Source organism: Salvia hispanica, chromosome 2 (genome assembly GCF_029641045.1).
Source record: "Salvia hispanica isolate PSC_SH4W2 chromosome 2, Shi_PSC_v1, whole genome shotgun sequence".
In the NCBI taxonomy this organism is placed as follows: Eukaryota; Viridiplantae; Streptophyta; class Magnoliopsida; order Lamiales; family Lamiaceae; genus Salvia; species Salvia hispanica.
The window spans coordinates 5,645,046-5,662,814 of NC_142693.1; the positions used below are offsets into that span (position 1 = coordinate 5,645,046).

The 17,769-nt window shown below is 32.1% G+C and overlaps 2 protein-coding genes across 2 annotated transcripts; both read left to right on the plus strand.

Annotated features, from left to right (window-relative positions):
* Window positions 1-752: 752 nt before the first annotated feature.
* Window positions 753-3,988, plus strand: LOC125200143 (GDP-mannose 3,5-epimerase 2-like). Its single transcript, XM_048097891.2, has 7 exons — window positions 753-901; window positions 1,762-2,172; window positions 2,422-2,515; window positions 2,601-2,730; window positions 2,855-2,987; window positions 3,269-3,476; window positions 3,560-3,988. The coding sequence occupies exons 2-7, from the start codon at window positions 1,763-1,765 to the stop codon at window positions 3,713-3,715; spliced, it is 1,131 nt and encodes a 376-aa protein (XP_047953848.1). The 5' UTR covers window positions 753-901; window position 1,762; the 3' UTR covers window positions 3,716-3,988.
* Window positions 3,989-7,133: 3,145 nt separating this feature from the next.
* Window positions 7,134-10,297, plus strand: LOC125202055 (GDP-mannose 3,5-epimerase 2). The gene is made up of 7 exons (XM_048100373.2): window positions 7,134-7,291; window positions 8,094-8,504; window positions 8,758-8,851; window positions 8,936-9,065; window positions 9,186-9,318; window positions 9,640-9,847; window positions 9,924-10,297. The coding sequence occupies exons 2-7, from the start codon at window positions 8,095-8,097 to the stop codon at window positions 10,077-10,079; spliced, it is 1,131 nt and encodes a 376-aa protein (XP_047956330.1). The 5' UTR covers window positions 7,134-7,291; window position 8,094; the 3' UTR covers window positions 10,080-10,297.
* The last annotated feature ends 7,472 nt before the right edge of the window (window positions 10,298-17,769 follow it).

Consider the following 17,769-nt stretch of genomic DNA (forward strand, 5'->3'; position numbering starts at 1 on the left):
TTATTATATAAAATTATAATTAAAACATAAAGTGATTAATTTTTAGGATTAATTCAAAATGTAAAATATAACTATTGATTGTGAACTAAGACAATATTAATGACACACATAATAGTGATATTTGTGAAATGTGAATATAAGTAAATGTGGCTAAATAAAGAAACAATTGGTGATATAGAAAGTAAGCAAACACTCTAATCGGTATCATGTGATAATGATGTAGTAGTAATGTTAATGTAGCATTATATTTACAGCAAAGCAAAAGTAATAATAAATGTAAAATAAACATTTTGTCGGAAAACCGACACTTTATTTCAAAGATAAAATAAAAGGGAAATTGTCACAGCACAATTTTAGTTAGTAAAATTGATAGTTGTAGTAGTAAGTTTTATTCTAAGCTTTCGGTCATTCAATAAAATCATCTAAAACATTTAATAATTAAGTAACTTATTTGAACTATTTGAAAATGAACAAAAATATGTATATACCGAAAGTCCGAAACAATTTATTATCTAAGATTCAACAAGTAAACTGTTCGATTTTCACATAATAAGTGTATTTAACTTAATTTAATCATCAATAATACAAAGTATTTTGTACTCCACTTATTAAGAATTAATGTAATTAAATGTAATCATCAATAGCGTGAAAATATTTTTTATAAATCGCTAATAATTCAGAATAGAAGAATAGAAATAAACGTGGTAGCAGTAAAAGTCGAAAAGATAAATATAATTTTTTTCCAAATCAAAATCATATCTTTAAAGGTCCCGTACAGATTCTGACCTCACAATTTTGGAAAATAGCTAATATTGTGTGTATATATTGCGCTATCATAGAGCACATATCTTTTCAAATTCAAAGATAATTGTTTGTTCCTGTATCTGCATATCATCTTGAGGTAATTGATTCTTGCCCCTTTAATTCGTATTCATTTTTGTGGTTGATTGTTTTCGAAATTCATGCCTTTTACATGGTAATCTGTTTCTTAATTTGGCTGAGAACCTCAATTTTTGAGTTGGGTTTGGTAAAATTCAGGCCTTTTCCGTTTCTCTTTGGATTAATAGGTGAAGTGACGATGGCTTAGAATTCCAATAGTTGTTTTCTTCATTCCAGTTTGAGTGAATTTGGCATTTGAATTTTGAGAGGGATTTTTGTTGTATGTGTATGCTGTGAACATAACAAGGTCCAATTTTTATTAACTGAACCTTTGAGATGAATGAAATTTGGGAATTTTGCACTCATTTCTTGTTCTGTATTGTATTGAAAGAAGCTGTTTAAGCTGTTATGAGTCTGTTGTTATGCATTACCTATGTAGCAAGAGCAATTCCTTGTTTTCCATCATCATGTAAAGTTGAATGTCGAAGCTTTTCATCGTTTATCATTTCCTTTTCTTAGTCATGTTAGTTTGATGCTTAGGAAAGAAGCTGTGTAACCTTTGATGATGAATGAAGTTGTGACAGATTTTCAATAATTTTTAATGCTTGTAGTTATGTTTATTCTATTACTTGTAGGATATGAGCCACATCCTCCAAAGGTTCGAATCATGTGACATTATTATGCTTATGAGTTATGATTATTTGGTGTTTGTCCATTTTTCTTGTCTATATCTTTCGCGGATATACTTATTCGATCTGAGTTTGGTGTTAGCTCTTTTGGCTGTTCTCAATGTCTCCTCTTTCTGTAGATTTGGTTGTGGATTTTTTATCTTGCTTTGTTTAATTGGTTTGGTTGGTAAATATTAGTCCGTCCTGATTGCAGAATGGGAACTGTTGGTGAAACCACGTACGGGGAATACACCTACCAAGAGCTGGAGAGGGAGCCCTACTGGCCCTCGGAGAAGCTCCGGATTTCCATAACAGGAGCTGGTGGGTTTATTGCTTCTCATATTGCCAGGCGTCTGAAGAGCGAGGGTCATTACATCATTGCTTCCGACTGGAAGAAAAATGAGCATATGCCCGAGGACATGTTCTGTCACGAATTCCATCTCGTGGATCTGAGGGTGATGGATAACTGTTTGAAAGTTACTGAAAAAGTTGATCATGTGTTCAATCTTGCTGCTGATATGGGCGGGATGGGATTCATCCAGTCGAACCACTCGGTCATTATGTACAACAACACAATGATCAGCTTTAACATGATTGAGGCTGCTAGGATTAATGGGATTAAAAGGTCTTCTTTCTTAAAACTGATTTTATTCACATAGAACGTAACTTGAAGTGAATAATCATCATTTTTTAATGCTGAACATTCATTTCTGCTATGTGATTCTAGATCCATTTGTTATAGAAAAAAAGATTCTTGTACAATTAAACTGTTCCCTTCTTTGACTAATTTGTGTTGGTTTCATTTGCGAATATTGATGCGCTAAGATACACATTTGAAGCAAAGAACTGAAATGGACTTACTTTTGGGGTATAGGTTTTTCTATGCCTCTAGCGCTTGTATCTATCCTGAATTTAAGCAGTTGGAGACCAACGTGAGCTTGAAGGAGGCTGATGCATGGCCTGCAGAGGTTTTTTCGCCTCCTATCTCGATTAAATTGTGTTTACATTTTATTTTCCATTACTGACATGATTGTATTTTGGTGATTGGCGTAGCCTCAAGATGCTTATGGGCTAGAGAAGCTGGCTACTGAGGAGTTGTGTAAACACTACAACAAGGACTTTGGAATCGAGTGCCGCATAGGAAGGTTCCATAATATTTATGGTCCATTTGGGACATGGAAAGGTAAACTATAATGCTAATCATTGTTGTTGACATGGAGAGGTTTTCATCTCCCCCTTCCCCAAAAACAAGAAACTAAACAAAAAAGAAAAAAAGTTTTGTAAGATCTAATCATGTGTTGCTATAGGTGGGAGGGAGAAAGCACCAGCTGCTTTTTGTAGGAAAGCACTCACTGCTACTGATAAATTTGAGATGTGGGGAGATGGCAAGCAAACACGATCATTCACCTTCATTGATGAATGTGTTGAGGGCGTTTTAAGGTATGAAATTTGCCCAATAAGTGGAGTTTTGTTTCATTGATATTTCACTTCAGAATGATGGTGTGATTTTCTTTTTATTTGTTCCTTTTTATTGTTTAGAGTTGGTGTTTGCATAATTTGATACTATAAAAAAGGCTTTTACTTCTCATGCTACTTTAAGCTAAAGATTCAGGTGGTTCGTTTATTTATGAGTTCCGAGTTGCTTATCTTATGGAGTAATTTTCTGTTACTCTAGATATGTTTAAAACGGTATTTGTATGTAACTTTGGTCCTATTTTCAGATTAACAAAATCCGACTTTCGGGAGCCTGTCAACATTGGAAGCGATGAGATGGTGAGCATGAACGAGATGGCTGAGATTGTACTGAGCTTTGATGACAGGAAGCTCCCAATCCACCACATTCCTGGGCCAGAGGGTGTGCGTGGTCGAAACTCAGACAACACTCTAATCAAGGAAAAACTTGGTTGGGCACCTTCCATGAAACTTAAGGTAACATTATCCGTATTCTCTTGCTTATCAACTTCCGTTGCATCTCAAATCCGACATATTACTCATCCCTGACATTTCCACAGGATGGATTGAGGATCACATACTTCTGGATCAAGGAGCAACTGGAGAAGGAGAAAGCTAAGGGCATCGACCTCTCCACCTATGGTTCGTCCAAAGTGGTGGGGACGCAAGCTCCTGTTCAGCTTGGCTCACTTCGCGCTGCTGATGGCAAAGAATGAAGCAGAAGCTGCAAAAAACACCCATCCCATGTGCCCATGTGTGTGTGCTTCGTTCCGTATTTTGTATTCCGTTACTTGTCTATTAGGCTCTTATTAAATCCGCCTTCTTTTCGTTTGAGACTTCGAGTTCAGTGCATTTCCATCTAATAACACATGATATGCTTGTATTATGAAGCTGCTGCTGGTTCATTCTTTGTTGTTCAATGTTATTAAATGTCTTGCTCTACTGTATGAACATTGAATATGTTGTTATATAGTAGTTGCTTTATTGCTCTTGATTTGTTCAATGCTTTTTGTTTGCTACGATTTCACTATGCATGTATTATGCAAAATATGGAAGGTGAGTTTGTTACAGGTTTGAGAATATTTAAAAGGTTAAGTCGATGCATTATGGAAGACACTGATAATCTGAGATTTAACACACTAATATATAATACTATATATAATACGAGTAATTCATAGGGATGCAATCAAATGCAAATTCTAAATAATGTACTACAAAACTCCAAATGCAAATTCTAAATAATGTACTACAAAACTCTAAATTATGATTTGGATAGTTAGAAAATATCAACAGATAATAAAATAAAGAGTAGTAATAAAAAATGTCAACACAGTGTCAACAATTGATGGTGTGCTTGACATTTTCTGTTGTTGATATTTTGTTTCTAACGATTCAGATAATAATTTAGAGTTTGTATAATACTTAGAGTTAGGCCTGCTTATTCGGCCGGTTCCGGTTCTAACCGGACCGGTTGACCGGTTAACCGGTTTTAAATTTTCATAAATCCTAGAACCGAAACCAGAGCCGGAACCGGAACCGATGTGTAATTTTAATCCGAATTTATTTATAATTTTAAATAGTTCAACACTAAAAAAATAATAAGCCAACATCTAGAAATATAACAAATAATACCTAAAAAATCAAGTAAATACACAAAAGTACAAACCAACAATACAATAATATTCATATATGGATAAGAGTGATGTCAAGTGTAGTAGGTCGGACTAGTTTATGTTAGCAATTTTTTAATAAAAAAATAGGAGTTCTAAACTTTAGCAATTTTTTAAAAAATAAGTTTTAAAATTGAATTTCAATTCCCCTTTTTGGCTAAACAAATATTCAATGGAATTTCTAATATTACTAATTGATCTTGTTGTGACTTTTTGGTTTATAACGCAACAGTTAATAAATTATTCACAAACATGTTAAAAGCGTATGTTAAATGAATTGTTACATATATTTGTTATAAAGTTAAATTTCTATCATATGAAATGATATTGTAATTGTATAAGTTATTTTGGAAATTAAAAACAAACTTATGATGTCCTACTCATTGTAGTTAGTTCATCAAAAATTGATTGGGGAAATAATTGTAGATTCAAAGTATCACGGTTTAAACATTTTAAATACTTCAGAAACAGAGCTCGCAAATCTAACACTTTTTAAATCTAAAAATCACTCAATGATTCAAATTATTTTATTTTAATTCAAAATTAATTCAATTAAGTTAGATTTATTAGTATATTAATTATAAAAAAATAAAATTGAATTATAATCCGGTTTTCGGTTAGGAAATTCGGTTCCGATTCCAATTCCGGTTAACCGAGAACCGGAGAACCGTTTAAGCACCCCTACTTAGAGTTTACTTTTTATCACTACACATACTCCATATATTAACATTCTATTAAAAGCAAAACTAGAAATAATAATAAATGTAATACAGTAATGAATAATAAAAAAGTAAAAAATAAATGTAATAAAGCATTTTATTGGATTTTTCCACTGGCCTTTTCGAGTGAAAGGCATACTTGCTATTGAATAATGTAAAATTTTTTTGTTAAAATAAAACAAAATTGTCACATCTATCCGCGCATATTTACTACCGGTATTAATGATATTAATTGTAATATTTATGGCATTAATCATGGCCTTTAAGTATTGATTACCCTGTTAATTTCTCTTGTTTTCTGTGGAGCGCACCATAGGCTCGCGCAGTCATGCGCACCACACAACATCCTCTTTATCTATTTCAAACTATCAAAAATGCCCAAAACAATTGATAATTACAATATCAGATATATATTGTTCAATTTATTAATACCCATTGGATAAATCTAACGGCCTACAATTTCGATACGATACGAATATGCACGAAAATAATAATTTTTGGTCAAGCTTTATTAGATTTATGTATTTATCGAGTCGATTCATTATAAAACTATACTTTAATTTTATCCTTTATATTCGTGTAAATCGAGATTAAATTATGTATAAATCAGATTCGTGTTTTATTATTTCGTACTTCATTTTAATTTTATGTCAATAACTCAAAGTATTTTTATTAACTATTAATAGCGTGAAATAGTTTTATTAAATCACCAATAATTTCAAAGGCAAATAGCGAAAAAAAACTACAAAATTTAGTCAAATTATGGTCTATCACAAGGCTTTAAAAATGGAACGGATCTCCTACTCCATCATTCTTGCATCATTCCTATTCCACACTCACAACTAAATAAAAGTATCCCACCATCACTTAATCATCACTTACATGTTTTAAAGATTATTTTATTTTGTTGTTATTTTATTTGTTGTGAGTGATGAAGTAGGAATGGTACAGGAATAGTGGAGTTAGACCTGCCCAAGGTTTATCGAACCGGCGGTTAAAACCGAAACCGTAACCGTCGATTACGGTTCCGAATCGAAACCGTGAGAATTTATCCGAACCGAAACCGTCGATTTTTGAACCGTGGTTCGGTTCAGGTTCAAAATTTTTTGCCGGTTCCGGGCGGTTTCAAACCGGAACCGCCAAAAACCGCCGGAAAACCGTGAAATCAAGTCGGAACCGCAAAAAACCAGCGGTTTTGAACTGCCGAAAAACCGCCGGTTCGGAACCGAAACCGAAACCGGCGGTTTTGGAACCGTAGCCGCGAAACGCCCTTGCGGTTCGGTTCCGGTTCAACAATTTCTAAAACCGGAACCGGCGGTTTCGAACCGTAACCGTCGGTTCCTGAACCGTGGGCAGCTCTAAGTGGAGTAGGATGCTCCGAAAAATGGCCGATTAATCATACTCTATCTGTTCCACAAAGATTGTCTCATTTTTCCATTTCCGTCCCTTCCACAAAATTTGTCTCATTTCATATTTCACTGACACATTCTTACTCACATTTTATTATAAAACTAATAATATAAAAATAGGACTCACATTCCATTAATTTTTTCAACTCACTTTTCATTATATTTTTTGTATCCAATCAAAATGAGACAATTTTTATAGAACGGACAGTAACTTTGATAATTTTCTAAATTGTCTCACATATTTGAATTTCTGGAAAATTGAGCAAGATATATACAGGTAAAAATACAAGAAGAAAAAAAACATAAATTTATTTATTTCAAAACCAAAATCATATCCTTATAGGCCCCCTTCATTTTATGTCCTCACAAATTCAGAAAATAGCTTCTGTTGTATGTATAAATAGCGCAATCATAGAGCACATATCTATTCAAATTCAAAGATAATTATTTGCAGAATTCTCCTCTATTCGCATCTCTACTCTAATCATCCTCAGGTAATTGATTCTTTCCCATTTAATTCCTGAATAGTTTCTCGTTCATTTGCTTTGTTGTTTGTTTTCAAAATTCATGCATTTTACGTGCTAATCTGTTTTTTAATTAGGCTGAGAACCTCAATTTCTGAGTTAGGTGTTGTAAAATTCATGCCTCTCTTTTGATTAATGTGTGAAGTGATGGCTTAGAATTCCAGTAGTTTTTTTTCATACCGGTTTGAGTGAATTTGGTAATTGAAATTTGAGCAGCATTTTTGTTATGTGTATATGCTGTGTTTCTTGCCAAATAGTAACAAAGTCCAATTTTTGTTGATGAATGGAGTTCTGTTGTTATGCATTATCTATGTTGTAAGAGTAATTCTTTGTAATCTATCAACATGTAAAGTTGAATGCCAAACATTCATCATTTATTCTCTCTGTTTTGAATCATATTGGTTGGATATGTCTTAGGTTTCTCTTTGATCCTTAAGAGATAATAAGTTTGAGTTAACAACTATTCAATGATTTTTAATGTTTCTTGTTATGTTTATTCCATTCCCTGTAGGAAGTGAGCCACATCCTCCCACCTAAGGTTCGATTTTTTGAAGGATCGAGTCTAATGATGTGGCATTGTTATGCTTATGATTATGATTATTCGGTGTTCGTTCATTTTGCTTGTCTATATTTTTCGTGGATTGACTTATTCGGTATCAGCACAGTTTGGCTGTTCACAATGTCTCCTCTTTTGGTAGATTTGGTTGTGGAGTTTTTATCTTGCTTTGTTTATTTGGGTTGGTTGGTAAATATTAGTCCGTCCTGATTGCAGAATGGGAACTGTTGGTGAAACCACGTACGGGGAATACACCTACCAAGAGCTGGAGAGGGAGCCCTACTGGCCCTCGGAGAAGCTCCGGATTTCAATAACAGGAGCTGGTGGGTTTATTGCTTCTCATATTGCTAGGCGTCTGAAGAGCGAGGGCCATTACATCATTGCTTCTGACTGGAAGAAAAATGAGCATATGCCTGAGGACATGTTCTGTCATGAGTTCCATCTCGTGGATCTGAGGGTGATGGATAACTGTTTGAAAGTTACTGAAAAAGTTGATCATGTGTTCAATCTTGCTGCTGATATGGGCGGGATGGGATTCATCCAGTCGAACCACTCGGTCATCATGTACAACAACACAATGATCAGCTTTAACATGATTGAGGCTGCAAGGATTAATGGGATTAAAAGGTCTTCTTTCTTAAAACTGATATCTTTCGCATAGAACGTAACTTGAAGTAAATAATCATCATTTTTTTTATGCAGAACATTCAACTTCTGCTATGTGATTCTAGATCCATTTGTTATAGACCAAAAGATTCTTGTACAACTAAACTCTTCCCTTCTTTGACTTATTTGGTGTTGGTTTCATTTGTGAAAATTGATGCGCTAAGATACACATTTGAAGTGAAGAACTGAAATGGATTTTAATTTTGGTGTTTAGGTTTTTCTATGCCTCCAGTGCTTGTATCTATCCTGAATTTAAGCAGTTGGAGACGAACGTGAGCTTGAAGGAGGCTGATGCATGGCCTGCAGAGGTTTTCATCTCCTATCTTGACTAAATTGAGTTTGCTTTGTATTTTCCATGACCAACATAAGCTGTATTTTGGTGATTGGCATAGCCTCAAGATGCTTATGGGCTAGAGAAGTTGGCTACCGAGGAGTTGTGTAAACACTACAACAAGGACTTTGGTATTGAGTGCCGCATAGGAAGGTTCCATAATATTTATGGCCCATTCGGGACATGGAAAGGTAGACTAGAATGCTAATTATTGTTGTTGATCCCTAACTTCACCCCCTTCCCCAAAAAAATGAGAAACTAAACAAAAAAGAAAAAGAGTGGTGTAATATCTATTTCATCTGTTGCCATAGGTGGGAGGGAGAAAGCACCAGCTGCTTTCTGTAGGAAAGCACTCACTGCTACTGATAAATTTGAGATGTGGGGAGATGGAAAGCAAACACGATCGTTTACCTTCATTGATGAATGTGTTGAGGGTGTTTTAAGGTATGAAATTTACCCAATAAGTGGAGTTTTGTTGCATTTAAATTTCACTGCTGAATATAATGTGGTGGTTTGTTATACCATAAAACTGAATAATGCTGCTGGGTAGAGAATTTATTTGTTCTTTTACATTGCTTGAAAGGAGAAAATAACCCTCAAATGCCTCAGATGGTACATGTTCATTTGTTATGTTTTGGTGTTTGGAGTTAGTGTTTATCTATAAAATGGCTACTTTTACTTTTCATGTTACATTTACTAGAGGTTTCAGTTGGAATATCGATTGTTTATGTGGTCTGAGTTGCTTATCTTATCGATTCTTTTCAGATTAACGAAATCTGACTTCCGGGAGCCTGTCAATATTGGAAGCGATGAGATGGTGAGCATGAACGAGATGGCTGAGATTGTGCTGAGCTTTGATGATAAGAAGCTCCCAATCCATCACATTCCCGGGCCTGAGGGTGTGCGTGGTCGAAACTCAGACAACACTCTAATCAAAGAAAAACTTGGTTGGGCACCATCTATGAAACTTAAGGTACCATTGTCCATATTTTCTTGCTTGTCGACCGACTTCCATTTTATCACGTTACTCATCCCCGACATCTCCACAGGATGGATTGAGAATCACATACTTCTGGATCAAGGAGCAACTCGAGAAGGAGAAAGCTAAGGGCATCGACCTCTCCACCTATGGCTCGTCCAAAGTGGTGGGGACGCAAGCTCCTGTTCAGCTTGGCTCGCTTCGTGCTGCTGATGGCAAAGAATGAAGCAGAAGGTGCGAGAAATCGCCCCACCCCATTTGTTTCATTCTCATTCCGTATGCTGTATCCCTTTAGTCGTATTTCAGGCCCTGAATCCTCGTTCTTGCCATTCGAATTCAGTGCATTTCTATCTAATAATCCATGATATGCTTGTACTGTTAAGCTGCTACTGGTTTATTCTTTGTTGTTCAATGCTATTGAATGCCTTTTCTCTGCTGTCTGAAGATTGAATCTATTGCTGTTTAATAGTTGCTTTCTTGATTGGTACACATAATGCCTAATTGCTCACCACTCTCTCTAAAGATGGTTTTAGTAGTTAGCTGTCATAGTCCATAAATGGTAAAAGTTTTTATGTTGATAGTGAAGTTGTTGATGTATCAAGAGTGGTCCAAGAAACTGCAACTTTGATGAATGATGAGCCATTCAGTTTAGATAAGGCTTTGAAGATCTAGATGTGGCATATTGACACCCACGCACACACACACACTGTGTGTGTGGATGTAGTTTTGGAATTCTGTGTTATAGTAGATTGGAGGATGATTAAATAATATAGGTAAAGGTAGATTGAAATTTTTTTTGCCTATTGGAATATTGATGTGACAACGTAAATTACACGTCGATTTTCCAAAATTACATATCGATGTCCCAAAATTATACATCGATTATTCGATTGACGTGTCATTTTGGTTGTCACATCGATATTCTGAGTACTAGAAATTCTGCACAGAAAATTTTATTCCTAAAAATGAAACGACCAGTACTAAATGATAGTCACCCAAAATAGTGGGACATTTTTTTGGTAAACGCCCAATTAATAAGACATACTTACTCTTAAATAATTGATTGACCGTAGGGTGATAAACATAACCATTAAATTCGATGATTAGGGTGTAGATCGACAATGACAAAATCAAACATCTGGTAAAGTTGAATTATTTAATTAATTAGTATGTCTACCAAATACCAATCAAACCAAACGACGTCGTAGAGGATTAATTAGTAGATCCTAATTAATGTTGGGTAAAGAAGGGTGGATCTAACTAGACTGGATAGCTACAAGCATGTTAGAGTAGGCCCTTTTGAGATTAGCCCAATTAATGATCCACTTTAATTAATGGATAAACTTTCAAGGTGCTATAGATATATATGGTCTTTTTTAAATTGACTTTTTAAAAAGAATCTTTAAATTGACTTAAGCAACAAATTAATGCAAATTGGTCGGTATAGTAATTGAGTAATTATTACAGTTTATATATCTTATTTATATTACAATTCACTGTTGTACTCAATTGTTAATACTGTGAAAACTAATAGATTTGAAAAAAAAGTTTAGATCTTTGAACGAAGAAATTCTGTTAGCTAAGAATGGTTAATTGTTTCAGTTTTGTGTAAGAAAGAAAGCAAAAAGGTTATGGTCCTAATAGATGAAGCCCAAAATGAACTTGTTATGTTAAACCTTGTTTATTATAAATAAAATCCTTAACTTAAGTAATCACTAAATCTGCTGCTCAATTATATCAAATAAATTTACTTTATATTTAATGAAACTGTTTGCAAAGATATAAATTTTAATTTGATTACAATTTGAACATATTTGAATGCATATATGAGAGATTGTCACATGTTGAAACTCGAATTTTTTTTATTTTGTTCCGTCATTCAAGATCATATGACAATCAAATATATTCATCGACTTTTTTCTAGATAAAGTTAAGCATAACAAATTCAATCGACTTACTTTTATAATAGCTCGTGTTTATCAACAATGACTTTTAAATTGGAAAAAAGTGATTTAATTAGGAAAAATATAGTACTAGTATCTATATAGCCATGGAATTTTAAAATGTAAATTGCCAAGTGAAATTAATCTACATATGCTATCAAGATTTTAATTAATGACTATTCCCTCTACAAAAATAACAAATTAATGACTCTATGCATTATTAAGAAAAAAGAGGCTTAATTATGACTCGTTGTTAAAAATATAGTACTACCATTAGTTTGGATTAATTAATCAAATAAAATTTTCATTTGATCAAATCCAATTTTATATGTCACACTTGCGGAGTAAAGTTGCGATATAAAATATGATCAATCATTAATTGCTCATGATATATTTAAATCAGAGTTGGCTTATCAAATAAGTTCTAACCCTATTAATTAATTCGCACTTAAATGATTGCTGATGATCTACTGGCTGAATTTGGTGTATTTAACAACTATTTAGTTACTTCAGAGTTGGTGAAGATATCGAACCTAAATATACCTTCCTTTTTTCTAGTTTTCTCAACCACCCCAAGATAAGTACAAAATTATTTGTTAATCTCAATTAGTTTAGTTAATTATACGTTAAACCTGATTTTTTATGTTTATCTTCTTTAGAAAATGACCTGTAGGGGACCGTCGATTTTACATAATAAATCCTTTCAATTCTAGTGAAAATTGTTTTAAACTCAATTTTTTACCTTTTAATAAAAGGAAACAAAATAATTAAATTGTTCACAATGTACGATTTTCTCCTTAAAGTTGTTGATTTTACGGAGGCTAGATAGTACTCCATACGGTTTTATTCATTGAATTGTGATCGATACATAAACTTCTTTCTATATCAGATACGCATCAATAAATGAAAGCATACCCGTCACCTCAATTTAAATATTGAATATAACTTTCAATTTCAAAATTTTACTTCTAAGAATTAAAAATAAATACTACTATTATCTTAGACTAGGTTAGATTATATCTCATACGTAAAAAGGTTAAAATAATGAGGCGTGTAATTATTTATATATTATCTTGAACAAGTTAATCCTATCCTACACTTCACCATGGATTAGGGCTTAATTTATTACGACACCTACCGTTTATTCCCCTAGTGTACTTTGCTTGATGTTTGATTATCTTGAAATTTAGTATTATATACACATCTTAATCAACTTGTCACTATTTTATTAATAAATCAAGGTATCTAATCAAAATCCCAAATAATTGACGTAACAGTTACGACTAAAGCTTGATTTTGGGGGTGAGGACAGGTTTTAATTAGATTGGTAAATGGCAAGGCTTAATTAATATTCACCCATGTTATCATCGATCATATTGACATATTTATATCTATTATAATCACACATGTACTTTAATAATTAATTTAGTTATGCCACGAATCAATGATCATACTGTCTAATTAAATTAGTTATGCCACGAATCAATGATCATACTGTCGTACTTTTTAAAGTGAAATTATGTTTCTAAGTATTATATTTATATGAATACTTAGATTGAAGGATCGATTACACAATAGGAACTGTCATATTTATTACAAATGTTTAAAATATCATAAAGGCATACTACACTACGTCATTGTTAATTTAATAAAATTTACTATATAATATACTTATTTTTGTGATTATTCAAATAAATTTAGTGCATTGCGTCTGAGATTGTGAATTCTCCATCTATTCAATTACAAATAATAATAGTAATAATATGCATAATCTCACCTACTCCACACTCTTTAAAAATTATTGCATATATTACTCACGCAGCCACACTAGAGAATAAGACTGCAAACATTAAAATACCAATTAAGAGATAAAAAAAAATGAGTATACCAAGTATGTAGTACTCCATATAAATTGAGTGATATGATGAGTTAATAAAAATAATCTAGCTAGTGGTACTTTATTTTGATTTAGTAGTAGTAATAAATTTTCAGCTTATTTAATCATATTATTCATAAATTCTTAACTATACTATATATTTTATCACTCTATTTTTTATATTTTTTTAATGGTTAAATGAACATAAATTTAAAGGGCGCATCTCGAACCTGAGACCTTTGAGTAAACGCCTCCAAAGCTTCTTCCCATTTTTTCCCTATTTTTTAAACTTTCCTCTTGTATTGTTCTAAAACTTTGAAAATTAGTATAAAAGTTGAAGTATATCAATAATTAAAATTACAAATTTCAAATAACCACTCATTATTTATCAAAAATCATTTTTACTCACATGTAATGCGATATAGTGGGACCACTTTCATTAAAATATTAATAAATATTTTACTAAAGTTTGTATCATACACTTAATTTCAATCCTCGCATAGTATAAATTGTAGTTAAATACTTGTAAATTGTTGCTCAATCTAGGCTAAAGTTTTGCTTTTTTTTGTTGTTTGTCGTCGTGGTTTTCATGCTTTTTTTTTTTTTTTTAATTATCAGATCTTTATTCGGTTTACTTGTTTGAGAAGATTTTCCAGTGTGAGTATTGTTTATATATGCCGTTTGGTGCGAGTACACGATCCTTTTACTTAAGTTGTTTTGTTGTGTTATTTTTTGTTTGTTGATTAGTTCGATCCTTTTATTAAAGTTGTTTTGTCATGTAATTTTGTTGTTTATTGATTAGTTCTTATTCTCATTTTTCTTTTGGTTTGACATGAATTTTGTATTGTTTGTATCATCACAATTCTTGGTAAATTATGATTGCAAATTATATCTTTAAGCAATTTACTACCATCACATAAAAACTTGATAACCAATTATTAATATATCCGATTAATAGTATTTCGACATTCAAATCACAATATCCCAAATTCAAGAAAAATATAAAAATTTCTCCAAGTAAATGAGTGAACAAGAAATTGTAAATTGTAGTAATTATTGTACCTATCAAGCCCCTCTATTTGTTTAAATTAAGGCCTATTATCATTTAATTATTTGCTCCAACTCAATAATGATCCAAGTCACAGGAGTACTATTTTATTTCATGTTTGCCTAGATCAATTTTTTAATTTTCCAATCCAAATTCAATTGTGCTACCTGCTATTCAGCAGCCCCATTTAAATTCTACTCCTTCCATCTTTAACAAGTATTCTCATTTTATCATTTAAATTTATCCTTTAAAAAATTCATTTCGTATATGAAAACTACTCACCACAAATGAATAAGTTATATCATGTCACCAATTTTGGATTCTCAAAATTCATTCAATGGATTTGTTCACAAACAAACAAGCTCAGTAACGTCGAGCACAAACGACAAAGTATAGCTAAATTAACAAGACGCTTCACCCTATAGTCAAAATTCATTCATTGGATTTGTTCACAAACAAACAAGCTCAATATATAACGTAAAGCACAAATGACAAACAAGCTCAGTAACGTCGAGCACAAACGACAAAATATAGCTAAATTAACAAGGCGTTTCACCTTATAGTCAGTAGATTTTCAAAATTCATTCATTGGATTTGTTCACAAACAAATAAGCTCAATATATAACGTAAAGCGCAAATGAGAAAGTGAAGCTAAATCAACACAATTTTTCCCCTAACAAGTAACTTTACCGTTCGAGTCATTTAAAAACAATATAATAATTTATAAGAGAAAATATTAACCACAAATATAGTAAGAGGTAGGCCTCATATTGTCATACTTGCACTAGACATCTTATGACGACGTTGTTTCGATGTATATATCCTAAGCCAAAATAGAAAGTTGAATTAAAATATAGCAAAATAATTAAAAATTTCATAATTTTATTTCATTGATAAAGGAGTGTAAAGGAAAAAATGTTATTTATCCTCAACTCTAAATCGTAGTAATAACTTTTATAATTTGAATCAGTTTTGACATAATATATCAATTAAATATCTATAATGTTGAATCCATATTAAATATTTTATAATAACCCAAAATTCATGAATTTAATAAAAGAAGCTCAACCTTAGTAGTGCTTAATATACTGCCCATGCTGCCCCAAATATTATAGCCGATGTGACGGTTTTAAATATGAAAATGACATTATTATAAAATTTTCCAAAAACTCCCTTGTGGATGTAGATTATTAGCTAATTAATTTTGACAAAAAAAGTTAAAACAAGTAATCAACTAGTACTATTATATAGTCAAACATTAGTACCACAAGAGGTGTGACCAAAATATAATTTCCAAGCTTCTTCCATAAGTTCCCTACAGTTGAAATCCCTGTGGTTACTTGTGGTCTTGGCAAACCCTCTGTTAATATCATATTTACACTTCACAAGCAACCTCAGGAAATAGAAGGTGAAGGGTTGCTTTCCTAAAGACATTATTATTGTCAAACTTTAGAGAATTGTTTTTATTATTTGCTTTGGTAACATAGAGAAAAAGGGGGCCCACACCACTATATTTTAAAATAGAAAAAAAATATAGGAGAAAATAACCCCACAATTCCTAATTTAGCCCTGGCTACTTGGGGCCCACCCCACTCTGCCTATGACAATATAATGGATTACACAAGCCCCACACATAAATCATTATTCCTTATTTTTAAATCCACAAGAAAAGAAAATACTATTCCAAATGATGAAGTATTTAAATGAATAAATGTATGATTGGATAATCCAATTATTTAAAAATAATGTGGAGCTATTTTATTCTGAATTATTGGAGTCTTTTGGATTTAATAGATTTTTGACCAACATGCTCTATTCTAATTGGGTGTCAGATTATTTTTTAATTAATTGTTAGAGATAAGAAAAAAGTGAAAGTAAGGAGTGGTTTCAACTTAAGCACTGATTGGATGAATTTAATTTGGTGGATTAATTGGGTTAAAAATATCCAGAGAATATGCTATTTTGAAGATGTAGCCAAACAGAGGCATATACGAATTGGGGAACAAAAAAGTTGCAGTATGGGAATAAATAGTGATTAATGTACAAAATAGGCAGCTTTATTGTGAGTATAGTGCTTCAAATTGAAAAGATTCATAACTTTTATGTTGGGGTTATTAATTGATGTGAGATCTTTGAATGATGTTTCATAATCTATTTTATTTTGATTTATTTTATGTGGATTTTCCGTATATTCATGATTTTTTAGCTTCTTTAGTCAATATTATTATTCGTAATGAATAACTTAATTAGAAGTTAGAACCAAATACAAAATTGAGAATCTTCACAATTTCTTCCTATTTTTAAATCATTTGGCCTAAAATCAACTCGTAGAAATTAAAAAAAGTATAATGATTTTACTTACATGCTACTTTCAGTATGAATTGGACGAGCTTATAATAATTGTGAGTTAAAATGTCACTAATATTTTTTAAATCAAATTTACGAATTTTCTAAATGTGGTTTGTTGCAAATGTTTAATCCATCAATTATCAGTTTAAAAAATGAAATTTCCTTGAAATTTACATGAGACGCGCCCACTCATAAATTCTCAATAAATTTCGATGAATATTCCTCCACAAAAACAAATAAAAATCTAGTTAGAAACCTTGAAATCCAAATTCCAATCCATTATTTTTTGCCTGTTGCAGACTGAATTCCGATTCAAGTCCTGTACTGCAATATTAGGTATTCTGCAAATGTAACTTCAATATTAAATATTAATACAAGGAAAGGGACAAAACTTTTAATTAATCTACATATTTATGTACTATAGTCCAATATCTCGTGTCATTGCAAACATAAAAGTAATTACAAATAAAATACTTAAAACAAATAAATCTCCCCCTGATAAAAGGAGAAAAATCAGATTTCGTAGCCAAGTTTCCACTCATTTCAAATATTTAAATAGATTGTATAAAGTTCAATAAAGTAAAATTGCAAAATAATTTTTTTGTCAGCGATTACAATGATTAAAAACCTGTAATCTTTAACTCTTTTGTACCAAAAAAGAAAAGCTGACAGTACCTATCTCTACTTTCATAACGTTAGG